Source organism: Tympanuchus pallidicinctus, unplaced genomic scaffold (assembly GCF_026119805.1).
Source record: "Tympanuchus pallidicinctus isolate F22 unplaced genomic scaffold, pur_lepc_1.0 scaffold1, whole genome shotgun sequence".
In the NCBI taxonomy this organism is placed as follows: domain Eukaryota; kingdom Metazoa; phylum Chordata; class Aves; order Galliformes; family Phasianidae; genus Tympanuchus; species Tympanuchus pallidicinctus.
The window spans coordinates 108,609,552-108,632,302 of NW_026294618.1; the positions used below are offsets into that span (position 1 = coordinate 108,609,552).

The following is a 22,751-nucleotide window of genomic DNA, read 5'->3' on the forward strand; positions in this document are numbered from 1 at the left end:
ACATACTTACAATATAGCCTAAAGAGAAACATTTCCACTGGAAAAGATTGATAGAATATGCTTATTTCATGACTGATAAGTCAGTTTGACAAACAGCATACACGCATTTTCAGTACCTTTTAAGATTAGTTTGTTGTAGACAGCATGTAAACTTACTTGCTCTGCTAGTTTGAGTTTTATGAACCACTAATTAACCATAAAACAAGCACTGAATTCTACAAAATATGTACAGCAAGCTTATTTTTGCATTCTTACTTACCTGGAATTTTAACTAAATAAATGAATAAATTTGATCACAACTTAGTCTACTGGAAACGCCGAATTGTTTTAGACAAGCTTGTTCTGTGCATATTATGCACAGAACATGCTGTTGACACTCATCCATTCTTAAAAGCAAATTTTTGGCCTTCCTATGATATATTACACACAAGCAATGTTTTTTAAGATTCTATACAGCATACTCCTCTCTACTAGGCTTCCATTTTGTATTCTTCTCATACTCTTCACATATAAATCTCATCTTTGCCCACCTCTTCTATTTAGTTTCTACATAATCCTCCCCTTCAAATTTCAAGTTCTATGAACTAAATTTAATGCTCTAATTTAATTTGTAACCTCTCCATTTTTGGAACACACTAATTCTAAGAGCAACACATAGTAGTCTTTTAAAGCTTTAACAACTTCCAGACAGTAATAGCACTTTTGGAATCATTTTATGATAAGAGAAGTAAATAGACAAGGCACGCCATGTAATGTAGTGTAACAAGGGACTGTTCTGCTGGTGACAGCTCACTAAAGGTCTTATCACAAACACAGTATAGTCTACAGAAAAACATGTCAGTTGAAGTCAGCTTTTACAGCTGGCCTTACGTGCAAGTATCTGTTTATCCAAGGGACTTGGCAAAGTCACTTCAATATTCAGACAACAATTTCTCTTCAACAATAGCGTGGCCCCACAATACAAAGCAGGAAGTTTAACAGCTTCTACTGCCTGACCACTCTCCTACCTTACAGTGACAGGTAGAATGTAGCATTCCTATAACAGACATTTGCCACTAAATATAGAGCTTCAAAACTATTTTTAGATCAGAACTACCTCAGGATACAGTTAAAAAGCAGCTGTTAAAGATTTTTAAGATAGTTAATATCTAAAATCACTAAGATAAAAACTCTATCCTGAAATGAAATATATTTAGAAAGGGAAGAGAGTAAATGTTCTACATATAAATATAAGAACGAGAGATATGTCCTAATCAATTATCCCCCAGACTAGAAATATGACACCTTCAAATAAAAAGCCCTGCAACCAAGATAGAGAGAAAAAAAGGTGACGTTAAGAAAGTGCAGTAAGATAATGCTATCTTTAAGTCTTCACAATTTGTCACTGTTTTTTTCTTACCTGCCCTTCACGAGAAAACTTAAAGGGTGGCTTGTGCTTAATAACACTTGTAGCAAGACGAAGCAGTCCTGTAAGTCCATCATCTTCTATACTGCCATCTTGATGGTCAAGAATTTCTCTGCTATACATATACAAATATAAAAGAAATGTTAAAACTCTGTTTCTTTCACTAACAATACGTATAATACAATTTATAAAAGAAACTACTGCAGCCAAACCATACCTCCGAATGCAGTCAGCAAGATGTCTTGCTAGTGCATCTAGATCAAGCAGCGTGGTCTGATTAAAAAATAAACAAAATGGAATTTAACGGGAAGAGAATTATGTACTTTAAGAGTTATAACTTGCAAGCTTGGTCTGAAACTATGATTATGCTTTTGGATAAAAATGTGTTAATGCACATAGAATATCAGGAACAGTGAAAACTCATCTTTTAAATGTTTTTTGTAACAACATTTTAATACACTTTTAGAAACATGATACAATTGTTTTTTTTACATCAGTGATGTGCAGTTGAAATTATTCTGTCAAGATCTTGAAAATATACTCTCTATCACAATGAAAAAAAAATAAAACAACCACTGAGTAGTACTACTTTGAAGAAAAATGTTTGTTATTTCTCACAGGGATATACATTTTGTCATTTGAAGTTTCAAAAGACCAATTACCATTTTGTGGTTAAGAAAAATACGGAGAGGTATGCAGAACCACAGCTTAGCTAAGAGATTAAATTTCTGAAATGGAAGGCAACTGAGTGGATGAAAGCCAGAGGACAGAAAATTTTTGCCTCCAGTTGGATGAAGTATTAGAGGAAGGTAAGATTTTTTTCAACCCTACAGAAAAGGGGATTGAGGCATTATCTTGCCTTTCTTCCCAGAATGCAGTCAGAGCACTGAGAATAAATTAGAGATTTATGCAGTACCAGCAGCTAGCAAAAACAACTGCAGAAGGTGCCTAAAAAGATAACTTCAACCCTTATTGAAATTTCAAAAGATATGAATAGCTTTCCTGACCTTAACAGCTAAATGGCTGTTAACTAAAATTTTTTCTCTTGTATTTCTGCCTCTCTAGACTGTACTGAAATTATCAACAACCAATCTCTCCTAAGTAATTACCATATTCACTATGTCTCTGATTCACACAGTTCACATTCCTTATGTATTCTACCCAATCCCCTCTTCTCAACTCTGCAACGCATGTACCTTGCAGCTTCCTTTGGTCAAGAGCTGCTAAATATACATCAGAAAGTAGAGAAAGGAATGACCCAAGAGCTGTTCCTCAAAATTCACCATATCTTCAGTAAAAACATCTAACACTCATGTAAAAGTAATCTAAATACCCAAATTAAAAAAAGCAAACATTTTTATGACTGCAAAGCAAAACCTACCTGACTTGCATCTTTGACATGTATGTTATCGATCAGTTTGCACAGCAGCCAAAAATATTCCTTACAACCTGGTCGTAGCACTGGTTCTTCTTCATAGTCTTCAATCTGTGAAAAAAAAAATAAAATAGCTTTTCAAGAATCTATTACCAACTGCTAGTATTAACTCTGTCCTCATATTTCACTACCATACAAGGCCAAGGAGAGACTACCCTTCTAATGAAGTAGAAAAGAGGCCACAATGGACCTCTCATTGTGGATACTGAACAAGATCTTTGCCTCAGTCTTCACTGGCATTCAGTCTTCCCCTGCCTCTCAAGTCCTTAAACCTCTACATGGGAGCTGGAAAACCAAAAGATCTCCCACTTAAAGAAGGAAGCACGATCAAGACTGAATGTGACCAAGCCCGAGGCCCAATGACATGCATCACAGACTCCTGAAAGAACTGATTGATGTAGTAACCAAGTCACTCTCTAACATACTCAAAAAAAATTCCCAGCTTTCAGAAGAAGTCTCTGCTGACAGGAATAAAAACTTCTTTTCAAGTTTTAATAGAGAGAGAAAGGAAGAACTGGAGAACTGTAAGATGGTGAGCCTTATGTGTGCATATGGCAAGATTGTGGAACACATCCTCCTGGAAGCCTTATTAAGATACATGTGAGACAAGAAGTTGATGCAAAACAGCCAGAATGGCTTCATCAAGGGCAAGTTTATGCGTGACCTGATCTGGTGGCCTTCTATGATGGAGTAATGGCATCAGTAGACAAAGCAGAATGAGGAAGAGCAACTGACGTCATCATCCTGGACTTGTGCAAGGCCTCTGACATGCATCACATCCTTATCCCTAAACTGGAGGACTTGGCAGGACTATTTGGTGCATAAAGAGTTGGCTGGATGGGGGCAGCCAGAGGACTGTGGACAACGCATCTATAACCAGGAGGAGGCTGCTCACAAGCCGCCTCTGCCACGGGTCAGTCTCAGGACCAGCACTCTTTCACTCTATGTCAGTGACTTCAGACAGCCAGAAGAACTGCACCCTTGGCAAGTTTGCTGATGGCACTAAGCTGAATTGATGCAACAGAAGGTAGAAACGCTATCCAAGGGGACTTGAACAGGCTTGAGGAGTGGACCCACGAGAACCTAATGAGACTCAACAAGGCCAAGTGAAAGGTGGTGCTGCACCCGAGCTAGGACAATCCCAGATACGTGTCCAGACTGAGTGAGGAAATCCTAAAGAGCAGTCCTGGAGAAAAGGACTTAAGAAGTCCTGGTGGACGACAACTCGGACGTGAGCCAGCAGCGTGCGCTTACGGCCTCCCCTTTTGTGCAGCATCAAAACACAGCTGGCTAGCAAGGCAAAGGAAGTGACTGTCCCCTTCTACTCAGAGCACTGCGTCCAGGCTGGAGCTCCCAGCACAAGAAGGACGTGGAAGTGTTGGAGCAGGTCCAGACGAAGGCCACAAAGATGATCCGAGAACTGGAACACCTTGCCTATGAAGAAAGGTTGAGGGAACTGGGCCTGTTTAGCTTGGAGAAAAGAAGGCTCCTGTGGGTCCTGGGCAGCCTGATCTAGTGGGCGGCAACCAGTCCACAGTGGAAGATCTAGATGATTTTTAAGGTCCCTTACAATCCAAGCTACTCCATGACATGCTCTCCTTTGGATTTACATCAGATGAAGTGAGCCGAGCCCTCCCTGATACACGTGTCTGTAAGGATAGGCGGCAGCAGAAAGGCAGACCTCTGCCTTCATCCAAGAAAGGCAGAGGTCACCATCCGGTAAATAAAGAAGGAATTGCTTACTCCTTTCCAAGGATCAGGGCTCACCAAATACTCCAAAGGAGGCAATCTCCAAGTAGAGATGCTTCCCTTGCAGCTGCCAGCCCTCAGATGAGGTTAGGGAGGAGTGGAGCCTGGCTCCACCCATCCAGTCCCATGGGTGAACTGCTTGCACCTATGCTCCCAGGGCGGCTGCACCCCTTCACCAGGTGCTCAATCACTGGTTTAAGTCCTGACCTAACAGTTTCCATGCAATGCCTGACTGACTTAAGGAAGAATCATGAAGATTATTTCAACTATGAATCTGCATACATTAGCAGTCAGAGTTCTTCCTAAAATGAAGAAACCATCCAGAATATCTCTTCTATGTAGCGCAGCTGTGAGAACAATACAATAGTAAAAAAAAAGCAGCAATTAATGGAAGAAGATTTAACTGCAACAACAAAGTGCACCTATATAAATATATAACTATGCACTGTTTTATTTCTGGATTTATCTATGTTTTAAAGTAAAATGGAACACATATTGAAAACACAACTATTATTATTGAGATATATACCATCTCATGTGGATGACAGATTCCTAGAAGAAAAGCATCTTCCAAGTGCTGTTCTACATTTCTCCAAGAACAAGCAAGGTCTACATTATTGCAGTGTCACAGTTTTAACTACACAACCTGTTAAGTTTCTGAAAGTGTATAAAGCAAAGGTCTTAATATCTTAGTGTATCTAAAATAGTATGTCAGAGATAACAATGGTGTGTTCTACCATTTTTCTCTTTCTATATAAACAAATGCAAGTTTAGATACATCTTTGATAAAAATCTCGTAATTCCTTAAAATTCTTACCTGGATAGGTTTCAGAGATTGAGCATCAGGAAGAAATTTTAATAACGTTGATGCAGCCAGCAGCAGAAAGGACCGATTAATTGAGTCTCCTCCATCGAGACCAGAGAGAGACAACTTGTATAAACCATTGCATGACTCATGACGAACAGCAGTCTTTGTCAAAAGTAAATAAATGAACTCATTACATACATTTAGAACATTGTCTCTTTTTTAGATTTCCAAAAATTTATAATTAAGTTTCTCTTATAATACCTATCGGGTTATGAAGACAGTATTCTTTCTAAAAACAACTGAACAAAAGACATCCTTGCAATTAAAAAGCCAATCTATCTGTGCCCTCTGTCTCCTGACAATGTTGTTTTTTCTTATTGTTTTTTTTTTATAGTGAAGATTATAACCAGCTCCTGAAATAGGTAATGTCACACCTCCATAAAGTATGAACATTGGTGTGCTACTGTAACCTATACTTACTCATACCAAATTACACTGTTAAGTTGTGAAGTGTCACTAAAAAGTTTTTTTTATTTCTTTCATTTTTACTTATGAAAAATAAAAAAAAATCCGTAGACTATCTTTAATCCAGTTTTGGAAGCTTGCACTCACTTTTTACCAAGGTTTTTGAATGAGAGTATAGAAGATTTTTTCAGAGGTTGAGTAATAAAGTAGAAGACAATAAATCACCCCATCATGTCTACATTGAAACTTTAAGCAATCATGAGTGTATACAGACGTCTTATATCAGAGAAAATTACTTAAGGTTAAACAAAGATTTGTTGATGACAAACATTTTTATATCAACTCTCATTCACTTTATTTTGTGATAGCTGAAAAAAAAAGGCAGAATTTCATTTAGATTAATCCATGTTAGAGGGCAATACCCAGAAATCTTTGATGAATTGCAACAAATGAATTAACTTCAAACAGAAGCGAAGAACAAAGATAGGAGTTTACACTATATTTTAATTACAAATTATTACCTCTTCAACAGGACTAAAAGTAATTGAGTCAGTTTCTGCTCTCCCAACTTTCAGTGGGAAACAACATTTTGAATTTAATGGAAGCTTGATCCATATCATGCACTAATTAGTAATATAATAATCTCTTCTTTAACTTACCTCTGGAATAAGAAGAGTAAGTTTCTTTAGCCAGTCTTGCAAATAATCACTGTCTGCCAGACTTGATTTCACTGAGGAACAGCAGTGAGCCCAACTCACCAAGAGCCACATTGAATAATGTGTGACTAGAAGAAAATCAGATGAAAGTAAATCATACAGAATAAGCTTTTTATATTGAAGAATTACATAGAACCAGCACATATGACATTTACCTCAATCATATTAACATATGAGGCTAAACCCTTATTGGCATGTAAGATACTATCTCAGATCAGAATTTTACCAGTATGCCTACTGAAGACTGCTCATACTTATCACAGTCAAATTTGATTAGGTATTACCAGTCTGGGGCACAACCCCTCCCTGCATCTCTACTTCTTAAGTAGTGATGAGCTGGTACTTCACTGAGGGTCTGCATCCGGTCTTAACATGAACACTGCCCTGAACTAAAAGATCTTAGTACATCACATAGCATTTACTGAGAATTCAGGTTACAAGATAAAGATCTATCTATAGGACAGAACAAAATGAAAACATCAAAGGCAATGTATAAGCCTAGGAGGATCTACCTGTATTTATGCAGTGACTTGGTATTTGGTGTGATTACTCTAAAACAGACTTAATCTAGCACAGGCCATTTAGACCGTTTCTGGGAATCCTCCACAAGAAGGCTAGATAGGGCAGCTTTAAGGAATTCTGGGCTCAAATGTTTTCTGTAAACCAGATGATGACCTTTGGTGACTATATTATGGCACTACGTATATTCTGCTCTGTGGAAGAATACAGAGGATTTTCCCATCAAAACCCACTTTTCTTGAGATGAAGTTATAGCTATCATACAAAATTTCAACTGTGTAAACAACTTCTAGAGAAGGAAAGACATGCAGGCTTTCTTGGACCTCTGTTTTCTCACTCAGATTGTAACTACCCTCATGCTTTCGAGGAACACAATTTTACAGCACACTAATGGTGGAACAAAGAAGACAATCTGTTGATCTTGATTATATTTTCATTATTGGTTCATGGCATATATCTAATTTGCAACACTGACCTTCATGTCTTGATCTGTGATCTGACTGAGCTTTCAACACCCTGGACAGGAAGAAGAAAGCCATTTGAACTTCATCAAAGATCATAACATACTTAGAAATGTAAGCACGTAGGAAAAACACTGTTATTACTTGTACATGAAGAAAACCAATACTTTAATCCTAAAAAGATTAATTTCTTGCAGTATTCAATATCAGCAGTAATAATAAAGCTATCAGGATCTACAAATACAAATCACTCCCTTAAAGCTTTACTGACTACAAGAAAAAGAAACAACAAACTACAACCCCTTTAACCAAGAAAGAAAGGATATAAAACAGAACACACCCACACACAAGAAAGCTAGTGTTTATCATGGGGATCCACATATTGAACAAATCTTTTTGAACTTCAGACAAATTTAAATGCTTATATTTACTTATATTTTTAAAAATTGCAGCAAAAGGTTGCAAATTAGAAAACATAATGTATGTACTTAAAACTACTATTTTAGCTCATCTAGGTTAAACTTAGGCTGAAATGCTCCAAATATCCTTATTAATCCTTTAAAAACATGGTAAAGCACACGTCATGTTATGTGGACTCAAGTAAGTAATTTTATACTGAATTTGTCAAAAATGTGATATCCTCAGCATCAGTCCAACTCTGTCACTGCACGGTCTTACAGAGACTTGCTTTGCCTATTCTGAGGGTAAAATTTTACATTCCACGCATATACACTCATTAAAATAACAACAGGAATTTGAACGGTAATAAGCTAATGTCATCAGAACGGGAAAAATAAATCAAAGCCAGCAAATGAAGGAGCAGCTTAAAAGTGAATTCACTCCTTTATAATCTCTTGGAATTGAGAATGCTAACTGCTACAGAGAGAACAAATACACGTGTTTGGCTTTAGAATTTATGACAGTGTCCTGTACATATTTTGTAGCATCATGTCATATACCCTGGAGAACAACTGGTTAAACAAGGAATTCTGTAGTTGCTTAGTTACTTTTTCCTCCATTATTTTTGAAAATTTGCTTGGTTCAGTGATTGTTCCATTGCTGATGGCCATTGAGAGTTCTCTCCACTTGAGAGTACTTGACATTAACTGTACAAAGAAGTGACTAAGAAAAGCAAATTAATAACTGCAAATTTAAATTTCTGATACATGCTTTAACTGGAACTACCACTAGAAATGCTAATTGTTTCATTTAACACAATCAAGGAAAATGTGCACACTTTCACTTTATAACAAAAATAAATAGATATTGTACCTGGGTGCCAAGTTGTCATACGTATAAGCAACTGACATAAGTCGTTGAATCAGACTGGTTCCCTGGACAAGTACAAGAAACACCTTTAAAAATTGAAGTCAAAAGAAAAAAAAACAGTTAATATAACAACAAGTTTTTTTATCTGTTTTTAAATTATACAGTGTGAATTTAAAAAACAACAACGTAAACACCTGCAGAGAAGGAGGAACAGCAAGAGAAACTGCAACACTTCCACAGTTAGTAGTCATATTCTATTCTTTATTAAAGCAGATCTAAAACCTTGCATTTCACTGTGTACATCTAGATGCTAAACTTTCATTCTGTAACTCAAAGGGGCAACGTAACTGAGTAGAAAAATTGCTTATTCAGTCCTTTTGGTAAAAAAACAGTGTAGTTCTTTAAATCACAGTAACTTCATTTTAAAGATCCTAGGCTTAAGGAAACAGCATCAAGAGTAAAGTTGGATATGTAAATTTCTCTTGTAGCAACACACTGACCACATGTCCTTTTAAATTATTAATCTTTAAAGCGCTTCCAATAGGCTGCAGAGAATTTTAAAATCAAACTCTGAAAAGAAGTCTTTTAATGTATTTAGATAGCACAACTTCTGCAATCAAAAATATTCATCAATGACAATTACAAATTTAAACCTAATTTTAGATACTGGTAACAGCATTAATACCCATGTCCAATTCTAAAAAAGTTAATACATTCAATAATTTCCATGTACAATAGCAGCTTTGGCAACTTAGGTATCTATTTTATTAAAATTATTTCAGCTCTATAGAATAATTAAGGTCTTTTCATGTTTAACAATGACAAATGGGAAGTTAGGCTACAGGTCAAAATTCCATCTACTCATCTTGCAACCACAGTTGACTAAGAGCAACCCATTAACAGCAGCTGCATCTCTAGCCATCTGACACCAAAATACTGTTGATTAAGTATCAGGCTTGGCCTAAATTTCGAAATTAGCTGGCAAAAATCTACGAGGAAGATTTACAGGTTTAGGTAAATTTATCATACATTTGCTCAGATATCCTTAGTAGAAGTTACTCTACACTTAGCTTGCACTAAAGGAAGCTGAAATGCATTTGCTGAGGATAAGGATGGCATGTTTGAAAGGCTACCAGGAAAACAGGAGCAATTAATTTTGAAAATAAAATCCAAGAAATAGGTGTATAGCACTGAAATTCTGAAATTCTCATTTCACATATTCACCAATCATCAAAAAACCTTTTGATTCCAGCTTTTAGAACTGGCAGGTTTAAAACAAATAAAATCAAATGACTACAGTTTAAAGGGGAACAGTATGTAGGATATAGCTAAGCTTTAGTAACTTTTTCACTACATTATTTTATTACAAAAAAAACAAACCCCAAGGCTTCTCACAACAAGGAAGTCATCCAAAGTTCACAAAACAGCTGCAATATTTATCCTTTACCTCTGTTAAGCGAGGTATGTGAAGACCCTTCACATGGTCACTTGCAGCCTTCCTTGATTTGCCAGGCCATGTTCTTTTTCTGTGACTCTCTGCTACACCAGACCAGGCAAAGACATCATGGTAAGCTAAATCCAGATCTGAAGGATCAACTGCAAACTGGCATATCAGCTTCAGCAAGCAAGCAAGGCAGTCCAGTTGCCACTGTGAATAAGAAAGTGAATTTTTCTTTTTTCAGTATTTTACCAACAATTTTATTCCTACCACAGAATTAGAAATGAAAAACTTAAGCAAGCTATAAAGGTCAAAGAGCTAGAACTTTAACTGGCAAAACCTCATAAGAATAGACAATAAAGAAGGGTATTAAAAAGAAATTAAATTTAAAACTTTTTACAATGAGAACTTTTTCACGATCCAGTCTTATTAACAATTGCACTGAAGACATTCGATTACTTTATCCATGAAATAACATGGAGGAAATAATACACTGCGTTCAATTAAAGCAAGGGGTGTGGCACACTGAAGTGCTTTCCAATAGAATACATTTCATCACAAATACACAGTTCATAGTATTTCAATATGCCATTTTGTATTGTAACATCACTTGATAGAGATGAAAACCACCAATCTATCTAGTAACTTGAGATCAGTACATGGCTTTGTGCTGTGCAGCTGTGGGCAAACGGCACGCTGTCAGCTCCACCAGGGAAAAGTGCATTGTGAAAGGAAAATTAACAAAAAAAGAGCAGTTTCACAGTAATACATCGAGTACACCTCAGCTGTCTAGCATGTACACATAGCAGTGAACAACACCTGTGTAAGTTCAAGAATCTGTATTTGGCACTTTGCTGAAGAATGTGTTATTTTCACAGAGAATGTGCATTTTTCCTGGACAGACCAACAAAAGCCATCATACAATCTTTTAAAGAAGAGATAATGACTGTTTGTTTTTGTTTCTAACACTGAAACAACTCTAGAACAATACATCAAAGTCTTTTTATAATTTCTTAACTGCTGTTACCAAACTGTGAATCTTATATACATATGTCTATTGCACTAGTGTCTGTGCTCATTTCCTATTTTATAGGAAATTTCATATAAGTTTTAGCTTAGTACAGAAAAGTAAATGTAACACAGGCTGATATTAATTGAAGCCTTATAAATGACAGATATCCTATTCTGGAGAACAAGGGTGAATAATCACCTACCACAGTCCACGACTCCCGTTCTTTAGGTTCTAAGATTCCAGAATTAAAAATTTCTAGTAATTGTTGGAGTCCTCCAGCAGCAACAAACTGTAAGAATAATATGGTACCAATGTGAGAAAAATCAAATACAGAAATACCACCAACTCCACTTAGACACCAATCTAGGCTTTAAAAATAAAGGAAAAAATCTGATCAAATACTCAGAGAAACAAAAGAAACCCTTACACTCAATTATGACAAATTTACAGGCCTGATCATACAGAAAAACTTTAAAATGTTATACATAAATTTCAACTAAGGAACTCCAAAATAATGTTTCAAGTGACTTTTCGTTTTACATCTTTTCAAAAAACAACATTATTTATCACAGAATACTGTAGAAAAATCAAACCTTGCAGCTCCATGTGTTTTTACTATTTTCTATTTGATCTTCACTTGAATCATCTGAGTCTGGATAAAGATCACTATAACTTCCCTAAAGACAAACAAGTAACAAGTCACTACAAAAATAGTTAAAGATCCAAAATATTATAAAATGACTCATGAATATACACTTGGATTCAGAGGGAAAAATGTATTTTGTGCAAGAAAATATATTACCGTAGATTCACGTCTTATTCTTCTGTTGGGCTTTCCCAGAGCTTCAATAATTTCCAAGGCATACAAAAGTTTATGGGCACTTTTTATTCGCAAAAGATCCTTCCAGCTAAAGCCATCATTACCCTTAGAAAATAAAGACAAGAAATAACACAGTTACACTTAATATGGATGTACGAAATGCAACGAAAGGATTTTTCAAGTGAAAGATATGTCCTCAATTTTTATTTTAATCTACTATTTGAAATTATACAATTTAAAGCATATTTCTATGCATGATTAAGAATTTGAATAACAAAAATATAGAAGTGAAATTTGAATAAACATGCAAGATTATTAAAAGTGTGCACAATTTTGAAGTACAAGAACCAAATGCTTCTTGACTGAGTTACAACTTCCGCCAAGTTTTCCATGAGAGCGCCTATAAAGAACTGTAATACCTAAGAAAAACAATATATGACTTCAAGATCTTTAATACAGGAAAACTGTTCATCTAGTGGACTAGAAAGATACTCTGTAAGTAGCCATGTTTTAAACTTGTACAACAGGCCACAGAAAAAGGATTACTACCACAACAATCATGATGTTAAAATTAACAGTAGATTTGAAACATTTTAAACACACTAGGCAGCAGATGAAAAACTACTATTTCAGTTCAAACAAAAAAACTGTGACAACTCGTACTCACTATTCACTTCTTTTAAGAAATCATAAAAACAAATTTTGTTTACTAAAACAATGTGTCTAATTTCAGAATAACAATTAGGGTGTACTTGTGTCTGAATGTATCTTGCATACATATTTTGGAGAAAATTCAACTAAAACACTAAACACTAAAATATCCCTGTACAATAAAGACAAACATACAGAAGCAGCACTTGTTGTATACCTGTTCATCTGAAATATTCTGGAATGCCTGCAACATATTAGGGCATGTTGGTAGAAGCATTAACAGTTCCCAAACACGTCTGGATAAGTTTTCTGCGTGGAGATGAAGCTCTTCACATTTTGCACTCTGAAAAAAACATAGAACAATGACTCTTACTGTGAAATTACTTGTGAAAATGGCCTTAACTAAAATTTCAAAGTCCAAAAAGTATTTTTTTCTTAATTAAAAAGTTATCTCTTTTCTATGTAATGTAAATTCACTATTCAATCAGAGAAGCTGAAATCTCACTAACACGAGTGAAAATTTAAGTTGCGTTATCTTGACACCATGCCGTATATTGTGAGATACTTGAGTACAAATAAAATTGAAAAACAGACTACCAGTTTGAATATACTAATGGTTATTTCATTTCACACAAGCTGGTGATGGCATGTAAAACACAAAACTTTAGGTTTTGTAATAGGACTGTACTAACCTTCCTTCAAGCCAATTTCCATGTTTAGACACAAAAACTAATTAATCAATATTTGTTCTTATAGTTCTTATTATTTTTAATTGTGCTTAATTTTGCCTATTGTTATTATTTTCAGAGTGTCTCCAGTGCACAGGACACTTTAAAAAATATTAGGAAAAATATGAAAACCAATAATAGCGAGCTTAACATGTGAAATAGCAAAAACATCAAAATACAATAACTATGTATGACAAGCATATAGGAGACAAGAAATATGCTTGATAGGAAAACTGGATCCACTAAATAAGACTTAAATGCAAATATTATAAAAAAAATTGCTCTAAATTACCTCACTGTCTTCCATAGATGTTTCTCCAGAAGGAGGTTTAAAGGAGGCTAGCATCTCCAACAGATCAAAAAGTGTGGTAAGATGAGGCTCTTGCAAGAGTAAAAGCATTGGAATGTTGTCCTTTTGAGGAGGAGGTAGGCAAGATGCTGGAAGCTGAACGCCATCACCTTTACGTTCTCTCCTTGGTGCTCCCAGGGATACAAATACCATCTAGAAACAGCGAGAAACAACTTCAAAACGCATACACAGCATCAGAATTAGGAACTTAACATTAAGATACATCAATATCCTTAGCATCAAAGACTTATCAGCACCTGCCGTAAGTACTCTTTAACATCTTTATCAATGACACAGATGATGGAATCGAGTGCACCCTCAGCAAGCTTACTGATGACACCAAGCTGAGTGGTGCGGTTGATGCAGTGGAAGGAAGGGATGCCATTCAGAGGGACCTGAGCAGGTTTGAAAGGTGGGCGTGGATGAACCTAATGAAGTTCAACAAGGCAAAGTGCAAGGTTTGGCACCTGGGCCAGAGAAATCCCAGGCATATATAGACTTGAAGGAGAAACCCCTGAGAGCAGCCTTGCAGAGAAGGACCTGGGGTTCTGATGGATGAAAAACTGAACATGAAACAGCAGTGTGCTCTTGCAGCTCAGAAAGCAAATAGGATCCTGGGTTCCTTCAGAAAATGGGTGGCCAGCAGGGACAGGGAGGTGATTGTCCCCCTCTAGTCTGCTCTTGCGAGGCCCCATCTGGAGTACTGCATCCAGATCTGTGGCCCCCAATACAAGAAAGACAAAGAGCTGTTGGAGAGGGTCCAGAGGAGAGCCACAAATACGATCAGAATGCTGGAGCACCTCCCCTACAAAGACAGACTGAGAGAGCTCGGTTTGTTCAGCCTGGAGAAAAGAAGGCTGCAGGGTGACCTCATGGCAGCCTTCAGTACCTAAAGGGAGCCTACAAACAGGAGGGGAGTCAACTCTTTGAAAGGGGAGATAACAGCAGGACAAGGGGAAATGGTTTTAAGTTGAAAGAGGGAAGATTTAGGTTGGATGTCAGGGGGAAGTTCTTTACTATGAGAGTGGTGAGGTGCTGGAACAACTGCCCAGAGAGGCTACAGATGCCCCATCCCTGGACGTGCTGAAGGCCAGGTTGGATGGGGCCCTGGGCAGCCTGGTCTAGCATTAAATGTGGAGGTTGGTGGTCCTGCCTATGGCAGATGGACTGGAGAATCACGATCCTTGAGGTCCCTTTCAACCCAGTCCATTCTGTGATTCTGTGATAAGTAAAGCTTGGTTCTGCTTTCACTTAAGGCACTTACGGTACAGTAGCGTACTCTGCTTCCTGTTGCAAGAACAGGTGGTTCTTATCCCTTACTTTTGTAGTCAGGATGACAAGATCGGTACCAATCCTACTTGACAAGTACGCTAATAAAAACTAAATCAGAAGAAAAAGAAAATAAATTGTCTCAAATGAGCAGACAAACGTTAGCCAGAGTTTAGCTGCACAAACAGAACTGTTTCTAGAAAAACTGAGATTAGTTCTAAACGCATAATCACACTCAAGAAAGCCTCCTCCAGATGAAATGTTCCTGCTGACCAGCTACCACCTCCATATATTGATCACGCACAGACACTCAAACTATATTACAAAATTATAGACTATTCTGAGTTGGAAAGGACACACAAGGATCGTCAGGTTCAGATCCTGGTAATACAAAGGACCACCCAAACCCTATGTCTGAAAGCTGAATCAAGAGAACAGCTTTCCCATATTCTGAGAAACAGACTTTTCCCAAAACTTGACAGATACAAACTGAAGGACTAGATGCCTGAGTACACATAAGCTCCAGCATAGAAGGCAGAGAGTCTGTGGAAACTCTCTGCCAAACAACGCTAAGAAGAACAGATGCCATTTTGTTGAAGATAGGACAATGAAACAGATGCCTCAGCTCAACACAACACAGTACGAGCTGGTTTGGGCTACCCCCCACTTAAAAGGCTGGAAGTTCAGAGCGAGGTAAACTACTAGCCTTCATTCAATGACCACCAGAGACCCCCACTACATTTTTAGGACACATGCACAAGAGGGTGAGACAATATGTTAATGATTTCTTGGAATTCTGGCCCATTTTCTTGGAATGTAATGAATATGTATACGTTATGTCTTTAAATATGTAACCATTGCTTTTCCCAGTGTGCAAGTTAGGAGATACTCCCCTCACACCTGGTGACGTAATAAATATACCTGCTTTATAACCTTACGTGGGTTATAGTTTGATTCTGCATATCAGAGCACTGTACAAACACTCCTTGAACTCCATCAGCTTGTGACCAGGCCCACCGCTCTCTGGTGAAGAACCTTTCCCTTAACACCCAACCTGATTCTCCCCAGTGCAGCTCCATGCCATTCTTTTAGGCCCTGTTGCTGCCCCCAGAGAGCAGAGATCTGCTCCTGTCCTTCACTGTCCCTGTACTCTCCGTAAGGCCTCTCTGCCCTTGAGAGATTCAACAGCTCCTTTCAATTTAGTGTCATCCACAAGTCCTCTATCCACGACACTGATGAGAAGTTAAAGGGAACTGGCCTAAAATGAAGCCTCACAGAAATCTGAGCGCCTGGCTGCCAGTCTGATTTAACCCAATTTATATAACCTTTTGGGCCAGACTCATCAGCCATGTTCTATTTTTGTCTTGTGGTAGAAGGATGCCATGAGAAACAGCATCGAAAGCGTTGCTGAAATTCAGAAATTACATCAACTGGCTTCCCTTGGGAATCTTGTCATAAAAGGAGCTGAACTTGGCAAGGGACATTAAAAACAATATGAAGGCATTCCACAGGTATATAGGCCAGAAAACAAAGGCCAAAGCGAGTATATCTCCTCATAACATAACATAAAACATAAAAGGAGAGCTGGCTTCAACAGATGAGAAGGCTGAGGTACTGAATGAGTTCTTTGCCTCTGTCTTCACTAGCAGCCAGGATTCTAATATTTCTCACGTCCTGAACACCGCATCTCTAAACCTCTAGGTGGGGATCAGGGCAGTAAATCCCCTTTCCCCCCCACAGTAAGGGCAGAGCAAGTCTGAAACTCCCTCATGAGACTGAATGTGTACAAGTCTATGGACCGGATGGGTGCATCCCAGGGTTCTGAAGGAGCTGGCTGAGGTGGCTGCTGAGTTGCTCTCCATTGCATTTGAGTCTAAATTACCGAAAAAGGATGATGATTGCAATCCAGTTAAAGAAACATTACCCATCCAAAGATCAGGGCTCACCAAATACTCCAAAGGAAGCAATCTCCAAGTAGAGATGCTTCCCTTGTGGCAGCCAGCCTTTAAATGAGGTTTAGGAACCTGGTTTTAGTCACACAGATGAATTGCTTTCACTTGTGCACCCAGAGCTGGCTGTGTCCCTTCACCAGGGGCTCAATCGTTGGTTCAGACTGTGACTTAGCAATTACCATACATGCTCCCAAAGAAAAAAATACCTTCCATCATCACCACAATATATATCAGCTGTGTAACAAAGAGTGAACAACGTATCAAGCAATCTCTTTAAGTGATTGATTTCTATACACTTGTAATACCTGCATATCCTTAAAACCCAATTCATGAAGAGTTTTTTCATCATAATCAGTTGTCAGCTCATGCCCAGATGAGATCATTCTCACAGGTCCCATGAGGCCACCTAAGATATTTTAAAAAAAAAAACAAAACAAAAAGCAAACAAACAAAAAAACAAAAAGCAAACAAAAACAAAAACAAAAACCACAGCAAATTTTTGGAGTCAGTTTTGTTTTCTAATGATAGTGCTAAGACTCATTTTTAATAGTATACCCTTCAGCAGCAATTAACATTAAAAAGTCATGGCAATTTCCTTACAAAAACAGATTCTTAAAGTACATTTTTCTACCTGTGTTTGGAAATAGCATTTTCAGTAAGAGCTCAACCCAATCTTGCAGTAAAGTGTCCACACTACAGATGAAAAACATGACTCCCATAATTTGCAGTAAGTTACACCATTTCCCTGAAAAGAATTCTGGGAAATAATTGTGCTCATCTCTTCATATTATGTGTCTGTGATCAAGTCAGCAAAAACAAATAAGCAATAACTAATCTTACTTAAGTTGTAAATGAAGATATTCTGTACTTCTTAAGTACAGAAAAAACAAAAGCATCCTCCAGAGAATTGTAAGCACTGAAGAAATGTGAACAATTAAAAGATTAAGATTTCAATTTGGGTGCAAGCAATCTATGATTCCATAAACAATAAATCAAGAAACCTTGTTATCATTTATATAAATTAATTTTGCATTTTAAAATGAATTTATCATCTCTGATTACTTATGTAGTTCTAACCACCAACTCCACTACACAAATATATTTTTCATGGATTAAAATCTGGTTTTCCAGTGTTAGGCTCTGGTCCCCCAGAGAAGTGAAGAGCAGCCCTACACTGTACTTCTTCAGGAATTTGGTTAATAAGAGATGTAGCTAATTCCAGCATTCTATCAATTTATCAGTCAATCCAGATCACAAGACTACTTAGAGACATTACTACGGATTTTAAAACTAGCAAAGGACACTGGTTCTATGGTTCTCCAATTTCCCACAGTTATGGTATGTTAATTAGTAGCAAATGAAACAAATTCCATAAAATGTTAAGTGTACATAATTATGGATATCAGCACATTATTAAATTAAAAAGTACATATATTAAAATGACTAAATTGCATCTGGTGTAGGACTGCTACTCTGAATCTTCAGTTTCTGAACTCCTAGATAGAACAAAAATAAAAAAAGATCTGCTACCTGCCAATACTTGGTGGAAAACAATACAGTCTCTTTGCTAGAAGAGCTTCTAAGAAGTGACTGAAAAGACAGACTTCACGAAAAAATTAAATTAAAATATCTAATGTTTGAAGTCTGGTACACTGACAGTGCATCTCATTAAAATATACATTTATAAATATGTATACTTTTTTTAAAAGACATAAAACTACACAGTCAGACTAACGTTCATACATTTACCAGTGGCCATCAGTGTAAGAAAAGGATGACTGTGGACAGAACTTGTTCAGATAATACGCCCTACGTTTTAACTTCCTCACAACGAATACACAAAACATGAAAACATTCAGGAGAAAAAGAAGGGCCACTCTGAAAGTAAAGCCTCCTATTTTTTGATGTTGCTGCGTGAAATCAGAGGTGGATGTTGATGGTATGGTGGTAGAGGCTGAACCTCCTCTATAATCTTTCGTTTTATTGCCATGTGACAGATGGCAGCAGAAGAGTAGTCTGCCAAAACGGCATCTGACGTAGAAGTGTGTATGAAGCAAAGATGTGTCACCGAATTCCTCCAAGCAGAAGAAATGGCACCCACTGACATTCTTAATCGCTTGCTGAAGGTTTAATGGAGAGCAAACAATATATGTGAGCACCATGAGGTACAGGGTGGTACATGTTAGCAGTGGCGACATGGTGCATGTTTTTCTAAGTATGGCATGCAAATTCTAGTTGACCAGGGGCAAAAATTCATAGTTAATGGTGACAACTATACAGAAAAATAGTGTTTTGTAGCTGAGAATTTTTCTATCAAGTAGTGTTATTGTACTTTTAGTATCTGTTGTAGTTTCCATGGAATTAAACAGGAAGCATTACTTTCACAGCAACCTACGTAATTCAAAGAACAAGAATATTCCGAGCAGCGACAGCAGCTAAGAATGCTGTAATATACAGAAACAAGAGGATTCAGAAAATGTCCTTCTCCATCTAAAGGATGCAGAAAAAAATTCATTCACTCAGAAACACATAAAGAAAGGTAACAAGTGGAAATTTCTTCATCAGGCTTGCAAGCAGACAACCTCAGAAACAAGGTAACATTTCAAATTCGTTACAGAATGATCACAAATTAAAAACCATTACAGAATTAAGAAAAATACAACTGACTGGAATATATATAGGAAGGGTATAATACGATTATGAGTCTGAATTAATTCAAATTATGAACCAAATGCAGAGTCATAAAAGGTATACATATCACAAAGTAAAGTATTATATAAGAAATCTGTAAGTGACATAATGACATGATTAATTATAACTACAATGAAAATGAAAAAACTCAGGGGAACTCTATTCGATTTATTAGACATATTGGATTTTGCCAGTTCAGCAATTTATTTGCAATTTCAAGTAACAGATAGTACTTATATGTGCCATTACTGAATGTTATTAATGAAAAGTGAGAGAGATGCTAACTGTAACTACAGACAGTATCAGTATCATAATCTTTCCTTACTTGAGATGCCTGGGAAAGAAGGAAAAGAAAAAAAAAGTAATCTTTTAAGCTATGAACGGATGAACCTTCAAAATGGCAAAAAACACAGGTATGAGTACTAAACCTTACCAGGAAAATCCCCTTTTCGACTGCTTTGGCCAAACTCCTGAAGCTGTGCTTGTTGATTTATCTGCTCTTTCTGCAAATTTTCGTACCAGTGGGTGACTTCAGCTCGTAGATCTGCCACTTGATCGCTAGGATACATTTCTATAGTCATCTGAAATTAAATACATTTTTTTTTCTTTTTGAAGTGAAAAATGGAGTTACTAAAATTTAACAAAGTAGGGTGTACTTGGGAAAGGGCTTTTTAACTACCTTGTCAGGAAGTCCAGCTGGCTGACATACAATTCTTAATGGTAGGGACTGTTTGTCACTCAGTGCTTTCAAATGACTGCTGATGCCAGTACCTTCAATCTGCCACTGTCTCAGATGATACGCAAACCTTAAGAAGCAAGTAAAAACTTGACAAGGTGTTTTTATTAAAACCTGTTTAACTTAGACATTCAATAAACAAGCAACACTTGACCCTTTGTTCTGTTTGTTCAAAATAAGAAGAAATGATCAATATATTCTCAGTATTATTCAATTTTGGGCGAGGAATGGGTAAACGTAAACTACATCCATCCACACTTCTTTACAAAGACAAGGGTCAACTTTTTAAACTGTTTAAATCTTCTACCTTTAAACATCATCCACTGTTGTCTTTACTTTACACAAAGAAAAAGAAAGAAGCTATTACTTATAATAATGAATTCATCACTCATAACTCATTCATCATTACTGTAAGAGAAATAGAAACAAATTCTGCATCCGAATATACCGTGGTGCTATTTACCTTCTCCTAAAAGCTTCCAGATGTGTCTTTAGCATCAAGAGTCCTCTTTCAATAATTGTCAGACTTGAATGAGAGTCTTGTTCAAGATTACTAGAAGCTATCATCAGACTTTCCATACATTTACTAATAAATTCCTGCTCTTTTTCAAGCCCATTTTTACCTGTAATATCAACATCCAAGTAAATTATTTAAGCACATATTTAAGATCATGTATTTTAATATTAAAAATAAAGAGGGTAACATTAATATTCTTTAGAACATATTAACAGAAAACAAACTTTGAAATGAAAATTCATACCATTGATATAATAGGAGTTGATGTACTGGATAGCTGCTCGACTGACATCACCAGACTGTGCTCTTAGAGCAATACCCCAGAACTGGTCCATGCCACACAACTGTTAGGACAAAAGGAAAACAAAGAAAGAAACAAAACATTGCCTCATTATTTTACTGGAAGTTTAACCCTTCTGATATGAGAAGTTTTATTTGTTCTTGATGCAAATACTAAAAATACCTCCTTTGCTCAGCCTCTCATCACTTTAAATACCAACTGTTGTAAAATCCTAACACTGACAGGAATATTTTTGTACTTTGAAGGATAATTGGTTAAAATTCAAAAAAGTGTTTTTTATTTTTGACAAGCAGAAGTAAATTTAAATGAAGACTTAAAACCACAACCATTATTTGCATTCATTGTAAGAACACATATTTTAATCTCCACTGCATCAAATCAACGCACAGAAAAATACCCTACATATCATCTTACTTCTAAGACAGTGAAAAAAAAGCACGTAAGAAAAACCTGTAAAGTACATCACAAATAAATTGAGCCAAATTTTAACAAATATTAGTAGACAGAATGAAATACGCTTAATTCATGTAAAAGTTTTCATATAGTTTAAACGTTACTACTTACAAGTGAAATTTTCAAACCTATTCTTTAAACACAACAGCTAACAGTTCAAGTATGCAAAGAGTATGATAAACTGCACTTTCTTTATAGCTTCCTACATATTTTTCTCTATAAATAAGATGACCAAAGTCATGAGGACAGGTAAGGATTGCAGGCCTCTCAATTCCACGCCTACATTTTACACACTCAAATATGAAACTTCTGAGAAAGATGGTTCCAGGATTCTCTCAATGCAGAAATTCATACTGCCTTGATGATAACGGACTGTAACATAATGCTTCAAACCAATAACCAGTTTTCAAACCAGTATGTTCTCAAGATAAGTACAGCTGCGGATAAGCAAAGTAAGTTTTCCCTTTCCTCAGAAAGAAGAAAAACAGAATCTAGGCTTACCTCTGAGTTTGAGCCACCATCATATGTACTAGTAGCCAATCGAGCCAAATTGCACAAATGCTGGAAGAGATTCAGTCCAGTCATACTAATAGTTTCAGGTTTTAGCTGTGGCATCTAAATAAAATAAATACACTTTAGTATGGAAAATAATGAAATGTATTATCATTAAAGATGACACTGAATTTTATATACAGTACAAGTAATTGACTATAATCACTGTTAAGAATCCCGTTTCCTCTATCACTGAATTGGACTGTAACAGTACTGAAGGAACAAGAATCACTACTGCAACATTAGTTGCTTAACGTATCAACAGCAGATCAACTTGATAGCACACATGAAACTTCAGTGAAAAAAATCATACAGTTACAAAAAGTAGAACTTAAACTGTGTAATATTGAAAAAGAGCTGGAATACATTATTTACTGTACAACCTGCCTCAACAGACTATAGATCTGTTAAAATGAATGGGATCCACTGCAATTAGCTCTACTACAGCATGTTTG

General features: G+C 36.6%; 1 protein-coding gene across 7 annotated transcripts in view; it reads right to left on the bottom strand.

The window, feature by feature from the left end:
- The window catches only part of USP34 (ubiquitin specific peptidase 34), a 132,922-nt gene that overhangs the window by 43,128 nt on the left and 67,043 nt on the right, over positions 1-22,751 (bottom strand). For 5 of the 7 annotated variants that reach the window (XM_052690203.1, XM_052690214.1, XM_052690224.1 and 2 more), the window contains exons 23-41: positions 22,246-22,359; positions 21,235-21,334; positions 20,937-21,096; positions 20,417-20,543; positions 20,171-20,318; positions 17,352-17,452; positions 13,769-13,978; positions 12,966-13,091; positions 12,080-12,202; positions 11,871-11,954; positions 11,480-11,566; positions 10,275-10,475; positions 8,831-8,913; positions 7,573-7,613; positions 6,522-6,646; positions 5,407-5,559; positions 2,787-2,891; positions 1,623-1,678; positions 1,400-1,520 (exon numbers count right to left, since the gene is read on the bottom strand). In XM_052690203.1, the coding sequence (XP_052546163.1) occupies positions 1,400-1,520; positions 1,623-1,678; positions 2,787-2,891; positions 5,407-5,559; positions 6,522-6,646; positions 7,573-7,613; positions 8,831-8,913; positions 10,275-10,475; positions 11,480-11,566; positions 11,871-11,954; positions 12,080-12,202; positions 12,966-13,091; positions 13,769-13,978; positions 17,352-17,452; positions 20,171-20,318; positions 20,417-20,543; positions 20,937-21,096; positions 21,235-21,334; positions 22,246-22,359 (2,265 nt within the window). The remainder of the gene's footprint in view (positions 1-1,399; positions 1,521-1,622; positions 1,679-2,786; positions 2,892-5,406; positions 5,560-6,521; positions 6,647-7,572; positions 7,614-8,830; positions 8,914-10,274; positions 10,476-11,479; positions 11,567-11,870; positions 11,955-12,079; positions 12,203-12,965; positions 13,092-13,768; positions 13,979-17,351; positions 17,453-20,170; positions 20,319-20,416; positions 20,544-20,936; positions 21,097-21,234; positions 21,335-22,245; positions 22,360-22,751) is intronic. The other 2 variants (XM_052690197.1, XM_052690206.1) reach the window with 2 other exon arrangements.